A 12,448-nucleotide genomic window follows, 5' to 3' on the forward strand; every position below is an offset into this window, starting at 1 on the left:
AAGGAGAAAATATTCCCTCTACAGAGATTTGCTAAAAACTGCAACAAAAATGCAACTACTGTAGGGCTCATCAAGTTTCAAGAATGTAACTGTAGCTGGGATTACCCAATCAGTGAATAGGCATACATGGAGTGTAACTTAACTACACTACTACTGCATGCACGTTAAATGAAACCTATATCCTTCAAAATAAAAGCGCAGCATCGACTTTTTGACACATTCACGACCCACTGAAAACAGCTCCGTGGCCCACTTTTGGGTCCCGACCCACCAGTTGAGAACCACTGTTCTAGAGATATCCTCCTAAAACATGCATAGTGCATAGCTAAATATGTGAACAATTCCGTTCATGATGCGTTCGGTTGTGTATGCGATCGAAAGGTTAAAAAAGGAGTATATCTCCGGCCTTAGGTGCAAATTTAAAGGTATGAGAGGACGTTGCTTGCCCTCAGTATTGATGCTGATTTAGAAAATGCTCCTGTCAAGTGCACTACAGTGTAGAAATACAACAACGTGTGTGGTTATACAGATTTGAGGAAGTTTAAACATTGACTTATCATGAGGATTTTCAATTTTCAATGCTAATATTCCCACCTTTCTTTTGACTTTCCCTGGCAGAAATAGACATCCATACATCCTGTACCAGGTCCCCATCATTCATAAAAGAAGAGTCTGCTAAAATTAGCTTCTTTGCATCATAACATTTGTCTCTCTCTCTCAAGTCTTTCTGTTTCTAAATAAAGTCATATATTTGTATCTGCTGAACTTAATCACTGCACATCTGGATTCTAAAAACTTGACTCTTTTGGTTTGTTCAGTTACACTTTCTCCTGAGCAATGTTGTTACAGAGAAGAGCAGGTTGGTGCAGTTGTCTGTAACACGCGATGATTAATCTCGACTCATTCGAAACATGGATCAGCGGTCTGCAAACAGTCTCCCCTCTTTCTGCTCTGTTGTCACAGAGATTGTCCTCTGGGAGGGAGCTGAACAAACTGGCTGCTGAGGTGGAGTCGTTGTTGTCAGGGTGCTTGACTGAGATCTAGTTAGGTCTCTTGACGTGGCTTTATGTTAGCAATGAGAAGGGGAGAAAATCAAGATTGAGACATGGAAACGTGAGAAGTCCTTCATATTGTCATCGACGTGAACTATGACCAAAGTTTACTCAGACATTATTCAACCTGTTAATGTCACTGTCAATTACTACTTCAGTTGTTTCTGTGCTTCTTGAAAAGGGTTTCTCCTCGGTCATTCGCTGCTCTCCAGCTGTGCTTTCGAAGTTATCGGAGCCAGCGATGCATGCCTGAAGGGTATGTGGGTCAGCACCATAGCATGAAAAGAAGCTTTTATTGTGAAAGGGGTCCCCCACTGCTGTGTCATTGTGCTACCCTTGTCACAACAGACAGTGGAGGGTCACCAGCGATACATGTTCTGCTCTGTACTCTGAACTAATCCCAGAGGGGAACATGATGTAAGACTGCACAGAGACACTGTGAGGAGCAGAGGCCCAGCTGACACACCTACCTGTGCTTATGGGGGCACCCAAAGTCTCAAACGGCTTCATACCTTAGAGAGGACTGTTAAAATTTCAGGGTTACATTTTCAGTGCCAGTAGGTGTCAGACAAAGCGATTAACTGCACACTGCCTTTGTTTACATTTTCCAGGGCAGAAATTTAAAGTGAATGATACATATGACCCGGTCCGGGTACCCCATCCTCCCCCCAAAGTCCAAAGACACAACTGTTAATGGTTAATGTACTTATAATGTGAGCGGTAAAGGTTGTCTGTTTGTGTCAGCCTTGTGAGTGACGGGTGATCAGTCCTTGGCGTTCATGACAGCCGAGCATAAATGCAGCAGAAAACTCTTCGTAGTAGCTTATGTAGAGCTAAATGAGCCAGTTCAATGATCGGTCAACAGACAGACAAATAATTAAGGGATTAAATAATTTTTTTGGCAAATATTGTTGAAAAATCTCCAATAAATTCTGTTTCCAGCTTCTCTGATGAGACATTTTTCTGTTTTACTTTGACATATTTTATTGTAAATGTAATATACATAAAGTAATTATGAATGCCAAGTGGTTGAATGATAGGATCGTGAATATAAATCTAATTGCTCTCCAGTGTTATTAGTTAAGGCGTGCTGAAACATAACTTTGAATGTGTGCTATACAACATAAGGTGTATCACAGCTATTATCGTGAGTTAGAGGTTGTTTGGTGGAAAAGGTGCCCACAGGGGAGGTCTGCCTGAAGCTGAGAGGTAGTGATTAGAGAGGAGGAGACGTTAACTCCACTTGTTTTTGTGTGCAGATGGCACGCTGTTTGTAACAAGATCCCAGGGGCTGCAGTATTCATGAGGGACGGATGTATGTGTGTGTGTGTGCGCGCGTGTGTTGAGAGAGACATGGAGAATATGAACACACCTTACATCTGGACTTGTGTCAAAAAGTCACAGTAACCATCTGCACACAGGGAGCACGTGACACACAGCTGGGTGACTCTGCAGTCAGCTAAAAATAAAACAGACGACAGATCCTCCATGAGTCAGAGGGAATTAGAAAATACATGTAGACTTGATTCATCAGTGATCGAACGTGTGGTTGGGAATCTTTCTGTTTCCTGTCAGAATAATCCGTCTGGATGCTCTCTTTAAATTTGTTTTTTTTACTGGATTACAAAATCATTATGGACCGATCATAATCCTGTTGTTGGGACATTCATCATTCATGGTCCAGCACGAACCACGGTGCAACGCTACTGTTTATGTTTTGGCTTTTTTTTATATTTCTTTTGTTTATGCTAGAAAAGTGTTTGTGCCTAAACGTCAAAGGAAAAGTCTCATTTTCAGGGAATGAGATTATTCAAACTGGATGCACAAAACCAGTGTCCAAAGTCAACCACATGGATACTGTTAAGCCCTTTCCCACTGGTCAAACAACCCGCTAACACCCGGCTTTTTTGCTTAGTGGGAACGGTTACAATCAGCATTCAGAGCTGGGTCAAATGACTCTGTAGTAGACTTGGGTAATTATCGCCTCGGCTCCGATCGGCATTGATGGGAACACAAAACCCATGTCGACACGCTAATCTCCGCCCCCTTTCCAGTGCAATGCTATGCTCCGTCAGTAACCTCTGCGACTCCTCGTCATCTCATCTACAAATTCCGCCCGTCCCCGTCCAAGCAGTGCTTGAACATCGTTCCTAATTTGTCGGTGCCGAGTTTGATACACAGACTGAATGAGTAATAGATACAATAAAGACCTAACTGTAACAACTTGCCCTGTTTACTAACCCTGTTTCGGACGCATTTGTGACATCAGACGGTGACGCAGCAGAAAAGAGACCGACAGGAGGATAGTCCACTGGCAATAACTATAAGCAGGTCGTCCCGGGTCTGAAAAACCCAAGTTAACGCACTAATTTCAGTGGGAAAGGGTATGATAAAGGAGCAATGCCACATTCAAATACTTTTTGTTTCCTATATCAAGCTGCGACTCCTAAAATACACAGGGCACATTTATTCCTTTTATAGATGATCTTGTAAATGCAGGGAATATTTGAAAACATGATTTTGCTTCCAGTCATATGAGCAAGTTATTTGCTTGTACAGTGTAATTTTTAGAAATAAACCCTGCATTTCAGAAATAATTCTCCCAAATGATAAAAGAACTCAGTAGAAACACCTGAAATAAACTAAAATGTAATGTGCCAAATTAAAAGGAAAGAAACAATAGGGGCGCTAAAGCATTGGATTTAAATTTTCTCTTCAGTATATATAAAAAATGTCCACATACTTTTAAAGCACAGGTACCATGAGCAGCAGATTTAATTTTTAATATTATGCAAATCAGTCCCACACTGGGTAAAAAAACAAGATCTTAAAACATGACATTAATAAAGTATATACCTATCTATTATTTGTGGTCTCATTGCGCCCTCTGGTGGACTGCTTGTGTTCTGCACAGGTCTCTCTCTGGTAAAAGGAGGGGCAGCAGCTCAGCATTAGATCTGACAGAAGAGGTGTACCTGAGGAAAATTACATTCTTCTTTTCACGCCACACAATTAACAAAAAGTACTCCAATGTCAGAAAAGCAGATCCAAACAATCATTAAGAATCCCAGTAAAAAAGGGTAAAAAAGTAAAACTGTATCGGGCCATGAGGCAAAAAACAGACTTGCAGTGACCTTGTTTTGCTGTGAAAATTATGCAAATAATTTTAATACTAAACATGAGGAAATCCTTCAAACCTCCCAGTTTGAATGGATTTGAATAGGAAAATGCTACATAATATCTTCACTGAGTCCAAGATTCACAGAGCTCCACAGCAGCAGCAGCAGCACCAGGGCCCCGGGTGTGCACATGCAGCTTGAGCCAAAAACGTGCTCAGAAAACGGCTGAATCATTACTGTTTATCACACATGACATTTTTAATACTTGGACAAGATTACAGCTTCATAGGAACCAATATGTGTGTACCAGAATCATCCAAATCTGAGCAAAGCACTGCTGTACCAGAAAACAATTTTTAATCTTGTCTGGCTCTTATGAAACAGCATAAATCTGCATTCTGATGAAGGACATGGATTTCCATGAAGACTCCCAAAACAGTGAGGGAAGCCCCATAATCTTTCTACACCACACACTGTCATAAAGGCTGGATCAGTACATATACATAATATCAAATCTTCACATCAAACAGGGAGAAGGATTTAGAAGGGTGTTTACAGTTAATTTCCCCATATTCTGCCTTGAGATATTCACTCTCTCTCTCATGCCATCTCCTCCTCCTGCTGGGTATATGTATATATATGGGTTAACATTGGAACAAACATAATTAATTTGAGCTCTGACGAAATGTAATCTTTAAAAAAAGGCTGTAACTCACGACAGTTTATTCACATGATGGACACAAGTCTATCTGATTTTTATTTTTTTGAACAAATGTCACAAAAATGAATTTAGTTTATAATCCTTAACAATTCATTACTCATGGATTTAATACATGCAAATGGTTATCAATAGTAAAAGCAAATGTGTACAGCATATAATCAATCAATTTCTTTATCAGAATTAAAAAGGAAGAGCAACTTGTGGATCTGTTTGCAATGGAATTAAGTAGGGAAGCACGATATTATCTGCACCATATCCGTATCTGCAGATTATGGCTTGAAAATGAAATATCGGCATCGGCAGATATGTCAGTTTTCTGACGATATTTTCCAACGATAACATGCTTTAATTCTGCTTAAATGCTCGATGTTTCCCTAAAAAAGCTTGACGTAATGTTACGACATTAGCTTGGCTCGAGTGTGTGAAGAATGTATGCGGTATGGCAGTTTTTGGAGACTACAATAAGAGTAGGCATGATATCAATTCCATGACAGGGGAGACTTTATGTTCTCTGCAATTAGGTGGTAAAAAATGTGCCTAATATATCGGTATCGAAATTGGCAAAAAGTGCATCCCTGGAATTAAGCAACACATGTATTTAAAAAACACAATTGAATGCATTTACGTTACACTGTTATCCAAAACACTTCTCATTCTATCCAACCACTGAACAATGGAACAATGGCAGGAAACTACCTTGCAGAGGAAGTGATCTCAGGTGATTTATCATGTGATGAACAACAACAGTGCAGTGCTAACGGTAACATTAGTATGTTTCTGTTGTTATCTGACCTTGTGCCCAGGCAGACCACCTCTTTTTAAGTTTGGGGTTTCTTTACCTTTTTTTATCAGAGCAGAATTATCTGCAGAGGTCGCCTCCTCTCCAAACAAACCGATCCAGTAAATAAAACAAGTAAAATCACTGAATCAGTGTCACTCCTACTTTTTTAGCAGACACAAAAGAGGAGGCATGTGTCAACGAATACTCTCCTGACGACATGTTATTTAGAACTTTTTTCATACCAATCACATAACTTCAATACAGATCTAACGTGGTTTCAGGTGGGTAAACAGAAAGAAATAAGGCTGTCAATAATGAATTGCAGTTGATAAAAATGCATGCATTATTTTTCAGTAAATCCCTTGTTCTGTGGTAGGGAATCTGATTCCTGCACGTGAATGACGGACTTTTCTGAGCTGGAAAAAACAACATTTTCACTCGCACTCTCTTCATCCACATCAATACAGCGGTGCACCTTCAAGGATTTAGACCAAGCAAATAACCTTTTACATCTTGAACACCAGTACGGTTTCTCTCCTGTGTGGCAGCGCAGGTGTTGATTGTAACCACTTAAATCAGTGTATCTCTTTTCACATTGTGCACACTGATACGGTTTCTCTCCAGTGTGTATTCGCAGGTGTCTGTTATAGTTACTAGCTTCAGTGAATTGTCTCTCACAGTGGTCACACTGGTACGGCTTCTTTCCACTGTGGATGAGCAGGTGTCTCTTAAAGTGGCTGCCACAACTAAAACTCTTCTCACACTGTTCGCACTGGTACGGCTTCTCCCCCGTGTGGATCCGCATGTGTTTCTTGTAATCACTGTGGAAACGGAAACTCTTCCCACATAGCTCACAGCGGTGTGGCTTCTCTCCGGTGTGGACACGCTGGTGCGTCCTGTAATTACTTAAGCGACTGAAACTCTTCTCGCAGTGGTCACACTGGTAGGGCTTCTCTCCGGTGTGAACACGCTGGTGGACCTTGTAGCTACTTAAGAAACTGAAAGTGCTTTCACACTGATCACACTTGTACCGTTTATCTCTGGTGTGTACGCGCTGGTGTCTTTTGTAATGACATAAGTAACTGAAACTCTTCTCACAGTGTTCACACTGGTATGGTTTCTCTGTGGCGTGTACACGCTGGTGTCTCTTGTAATGACACAAGTAACTGAAACTCTTCTCACAGTGCTCACACTGGTAGGGTTTCTCTTCAGTGTGAACTCGCTGGTGGACCTTGTAGCTACTTAAGTAACTGAAAGTGCTTCCACACTGATCACACTGGTAGGGTTTCTCTCTGATGTGTACCCGCTGGTGTCTCGTGTAATGACATAAGTAACTGAAACTCTTCTCACAGTGCTCACACTGGTATGTTTTCTCTTCAGTATGGTCCTGAAGGTGGTGAATGACGGTCCCTCCACCTGGTTCACATTGGTAGTCTCCCTGCAGTGTGAGTGAGTCCACGTCTTCAACCGAGTCAAAATTTTCCAACATTTCTGACCCCATCACTCTTCTTCTGTCTTTTCAATCTGAGGGAAACACAGAGACAGAGAAATTTCAAACAGTTTAAAGCAGTGAACACATTTATCTACTGAAGATGCATTAAAAATTCCTAAATAATAGCAAGGGCCATATGTTCATTTAGTGTTCACTTAGTTCTCTATTAATGTAGGCTCGGTATTTACATACTGAACATCTTCTAATTCCATATTGAAGCCTAGCACAAAACATCTGAGCTAACACAATGTTGTTTCACAAGTTTTTTTGGCTATCTAAATAAAGACAATAATGTGAATACAACAGAGATAAACAGCTTAAAAGGTATATGCCTTGTTTCATTCCAACTTCTAACACGCATTCTTGAGTAAGTTCAAGAGTAGAAAGGTAAACGAAAGTTCAAGAAGCAAGTGATTTGGTGATGGAGTGGGGCTTTGATTGGGGGTGTAGGTTTTCAGTGGAAAAAACCCAAACAGTACTTTTCACCAGGTAAAGAATTGAGATGGGGATGAAAGTCAGGATGTATGAGAAAGAATTTGAAGAGTTGGAATATTTACATTTTTGTGAGTTAGCCTATTTTTGACTCACGTCAACAGTAGAAATATTTGAACATTAGTTGACGTTTGAAAAATGCATAAAGTAATAAATGTCATGACGAAGTGATTAACTGCACGCTGCCTTTGTTTACATTTTCCAGGGCAAAAATTTTAAGCAAGTGATACATGTGACTGTTAAAGAAAGCAGGATGAGCTTGTTTGTTAAAAACCACCACTTAAGCATGTACAGGACAAAATCAGCAAAGAGATAAGAATGGATGAAAGGGCGTTGTATAGCTTTCTGAAAGGATACAGGGGTTTTCTATAGGATATGATGGATAAACAGGGATAGAGTACTAGGATGGCTGTCATGGGATGGGATTTTGTCATAGGATTTACATATTAAGTGTAGGTTAGGGTATGTGTGTGCGGGTTATTACTATTGGGTTTTTTTGAGCAAGGGACATAGATTGTAAGCTTATTGTCTGGTCAATACTCCAGAGCAGAAGCTTGCAGTAATGCACCAATAAGCTGGATGCCAACCGCCGTAAAACAAGTAGGAGAAGAAGAACAACAAAAGCAGGCAGAACATAATGCACTGTAATAAAATCCTGGCTCCGATCAGTATCATTTGACGACGATTTAGCTTCTTGGTGCTGGTTACAGAGTCAGTATCCCACGTAGAGATGACATCAAGATGACAAGACTGAGACTGGGACACTGTGGACTAGCCAGTGGCTTGGCACTAGTGGGGAAACACAGTGATGGCTGCTGTGATCCTTGTGGAGTCCTGGAATGTGTTCTTCACATTGTGATGCACTGTCCACTTTATGCAGGATAAAGGAGGGAGCTATTCATTGCTCTTACCAATCTTGGCACTAAGACCCTCTCTATGAGAACAATACTAGGAGATGGAGTTTCAGAGAAAGAGAGAGCCAAGGCAGTAATATGCTTCCTTAAAAACACCGGTCTATATCCCAGAATATAGACCTAATTAAAGTGTCAGAGCGATACGGTGGGAGGCAACAATGTACACAACGTGCCTAGTCTGCCGGAAATAAAAGAATAAGAAGATTTAGCTTCTTATTTATCTCTTTAAAAAGACATCTGCATGCTAACAGCTTAAAATCTGTTCTAGATCTAAAATTCAACTTGAGATAAATTCCCTAACGCGGTGTCACGAAAGCCGTTTAGCGTTCAGATTTCCCGACTTCCTCGAATGCATCAGAAATTATTGATCCGACCTCCGTTCAACAAACGAGCGTTTTAAAAGTAGTTTTCTTCTCCTCTTGAGGACAGACCTGACAACGCTTTATTTTTACTTTTTACAAATCTGAATCATGATGTTGAAATTTCGGCAAAGGTAAGACCCGTTAATTAAAGTAAATCACAAGACAAACGAGTTATTTTTCTGTAAACAATGCAGCACGCGGAAAAAGAAGTGGTTTATCGCTAACCCCCGGCTTGCATGCCCTGGCGGCATGTTCATCGTTGTGCCCACTGCCCAGAAGCTATATCGTCGTCAGACTATAGACGGTGGGATCCGAGATTGGCACGATAGTAGCCTAGCTTAACCAAACTATTTGAAAATGACACAACGTTACAAACGAAAGGCTGCTGCATTTACATTTGCACTTTAAAGCTCTAAAGCCGATGGGCTATCATTAAATTCTAACTACAAACAGACAAAAATGGAACAGCTGGTACGTTTACCTTTCTGCTCTTCTTTTTACTACCCCGTACTTCCGGGTTTGCTTCTTCTCCGTCTGTCACGTGACCCCACTCTCTGTCCTGTTACCTTGACAGCCAGTGTTGAGAGAGATGGCTGATGGCTGTGGATTTTGTGGACGTTGTTTTAGACTGGGGGAGCATTTGCATGGACTATCAAAAAAAGTTATATAAAATAATACAAAATATATAGGTTGGTCTAAAACTGCACAGATAATGTACAAAGCACACAAACATGTTTCCCAACTGTACTCAGAGGTTGTTATAAAATCCGAGACAGTATGAACTACTGTGTTTCACTTTGTATTTAAAAAAATCTGTAAAAAAATAAGGTGATATAGACCTAAAATGTATATATATTCAATTGTCTGTCTGAAGGTTTGCTTCAGCTGCTGCTAGGGTGGGTGAGGGGTTATTTTGAGAGGTGAACAAAGAGTTATGGGATGGTTGGCATACCAGCGGGGACACACGTTATTATGCACCCACCTTATCAGCTCGTCACTCTGGGGTATAGGAGAGAAAATGACAATATGTAAACATTATTTTAGCACTATAACCGTTCCTCCACAAATAATGTTTTTGTCTCTTCAGGCAGCTTCTCTGCAGACATTATGTATGTTCTGACTTAATACAAAAAATAAAACAAAAAATATAGATGGTGAAGTGTGAAGGCAGTAAATAACCTTCCTGTCATCACCTCTAATAATAGGCCTCAGTACAAATGTGTTTACTGTTACATCTTTCGGAAACACAGATTTTTTGTCTGATTCATTCTCAGTATTAATAGCTGGGTCTTAGATGATCCCAAACAGGATGTTGTGTTGAATTATTACATCATTAAATAAGTGACATTTCCATTCCTGAGTCACACAGTGGGATTCACACTAAGCCTTTAATGAATATGGGCTAATCATCTGATGATAGATGTATGATTAGAGCAAAGTCATACAACAGGAAATAAAGGGGGGGAGACAAAGGAAGGATGCTAAAAAAGAAGCAAGTGTGAGGGGCTGTGGTCCTCTGATGACTGAGGCTGCATCAGCAAAATGCTTTCAAAAGTCATCATCAGCATCACAGGGTGTTTAACCACATACACCAGTTTGGTGTTTATGAATAATCACTAAACTGCAAGATGCATTAAAATAAGGCTCATGGATTTGGTCTGCAAAAATGGTCGATATAATAATTCAAGGTATGGTGATATGGTATGATATGGTAATTCAAGGTTCAACATCTAAGAACCACAGAGGCATATATTTCTAGGTCTGTCTGTACCGTAGTTTAGCTCAAGTGTCAAGGAAGATGGCAGGCAGGCTCACACCTCTCCTGTGAGTAATGCGGTTGTGCATTTCCGGTCAAATGTCGCTATTCCTCACTTGTGATCTGAAATAGTGCTGGGACATCAGGTGCTTATGTTGCCCCACTAAGGCTAGTTAGATCTTGCAGAGTGTCTGAATCTCAACTTGGATGACTTTTGTTGTTTTTCCATGTTGGAGTGCAATGGATTGCAGCATAAAGCTAACATAACAACAACAGCATATCTTTGAAACCTATATAGAGTAAACTGAGCCACAATATATCTATGAAAGAATATTAGGGCCAGGCAACAAGCTTTTTTTAATAAGCTCCACTGCTGCAATAACAGTATTTCTGACAGCAAAAGGGCCCCACCTGCTGGCCTTTATAAGTATTACACCTTTCCTTCCCTCCAGGAATCTTATATGTCAGGATTAAGCTCTGAGCCTTTCATTGCTGTTTGTGGGGATTGGACCCAGTGTTGCTTTAAACACTGAAAATAGTGTTAGCACACCTTTAGAGCTCTGATTTCATAGATTTTCTTTCTGTCTAATGGTGTTTTGATCCTCTTATAGTCCAACAACAAAATGTGATTGAATTAAAGGAAAAACTGCCTGTATTGAATTAAGTAAATAGGAAATATTGCACTTTCAATGGAAATGGGGTTGAAGACATGCAAGATATATACTCCAATTGTCACTCAACTCCAGTCTCTGTCTCTACATCGAGTCCATCTCAACGTCTCTGGAAAATATCAGCGCTATGTTGGCCTATGTTTCATGTTATACTGACGCATTAAAACTCATGTTGTTAGAGTAACTTTCTGTATCAAGTCATTTTCTCACCTGCTTATGAAAGCAAAGAAAAGACTGGAACAATGATTAAACCTTCAGTGTTCACTACTTAGATGGTCTATTGCAGAATATCCAGCAGCTGAGTAACAGTTATTCAACAAAACACTAGGTGGCAACAAATCACCATATAAGTTTCAGGCTTTCTATTCAGGCTCACTAATAGTTTGTAATAAAAGTCAGGCTAATCTTATAGAAGTATTTGTTAAAGAAAGGTAGGTGTCCCTTTGCATTGGCTGATTGTCTTTTGTAGTTATCTTTTTTTTTTACTGGTATCTTAAAGTCCTATTTTTTTAACATTAAAGTGTAATTTGTGATCGACTGTCTCGCTGATCAACTGCAGAAATACAATGTCTTTTTTTGAGTATTTAATATTGTCTTCATCCATTACAAAGTGCCCAGAAGAGAATAATTAAAGGGCAGATTAAAGGGCAGCTAGAGTTACATTAAATGTCACACTGTTATTTGACTGTTTTTGTGTTTTACGTAAAACTACTAAAAGCCAGCTAAGACTGAATAAAATGTGTTGTTTGCTGCAACGTGTTCTCACTGCTCTCCTATAGTTTGTCTGTTGTGACGTCCACAGCATCATTGCCATGGGGAGAGCTATAGGAATGCTTGTTACAGAGTTTACGTTGTTTTTTGTTCTCTCCTCTGACTCTGTCCATTCTCCCGTGCGTGCATAGCTTTCATGTTATCCCTCTTTTACCATGCACACTGTAAAACATTGGCACACACTTATAAAAGGGAGTTTAAAGAGCCAGATTCCTTTTCCCTTAATCATTATTTACCCTTCACACAAACCACTTTGCCACAAAATCTGCTCTCTGTTATAATTAGCTATACCTGTGTGTATTAATTATTGTTAAGGA

General features: G+C 40.0%; 1 protein-coding gene across 1 annotated transcript; it reads right to left on the bottom strand.

Moving 5' to 3' along the window:
- Nucleotides 1-4,448: 4,448 nt before the first annotated feature.
- LOC138595901 (zinc finger protein 709-like) lies at nucleotides 4,449-9,463 on the bottom strand. Its single transcript, XM_069667404.1, has 2 exons — nucleotides 9,415-9,463; nucleotides 4,449-7,197 (listed from the first exon to the last, which is right to left on the bottom strand). The coding sequence occupies exon 2, from the start codon at nucleotides 7,172-7,174 to the stop codon at nucleotides 6,017-6,019; it is 1,158 nt and encodes a 385-aa protein (XP_069523505.1). The 5' UTR covers nucleotides 7,175-7,197; nucleotides 9,415-9,463; the 3' UTR covers nucleotides 4,449-6,016.
- Nucleotides 9,464-12,448: the final 2,985 nt, after the last annotated feature.

The sequence above is a fragment of the Semicossyphus pulcher genome, unplaced genomic scaffold (assembly GCF_022749685.1).
Source record: "Semicossyphus pulcher isolate SPU_LCO1_2020_fin unplaced genomic scaffold, fSemPul1.0.p SCAF_18, whole genome shotgun sequence".
In the NCBI taxonomy this organism is placed as follows: Eukaryota; Metazoa; Chordata; class Actinopteri; order Labriformes; family Labridae; genus Semicossyphus; species Semicossyphus pulcher.

Bases quoted from the DNA above. Each gene is read 5' to 3' on its own strand.
- LOC138595901 (XM_069667404.1), bottom strand. From the start codon at position 7,174: ATGGGGTCAGAAATGTTGGAAAATTTTGACTCGGTTGAAGACGTGGAC.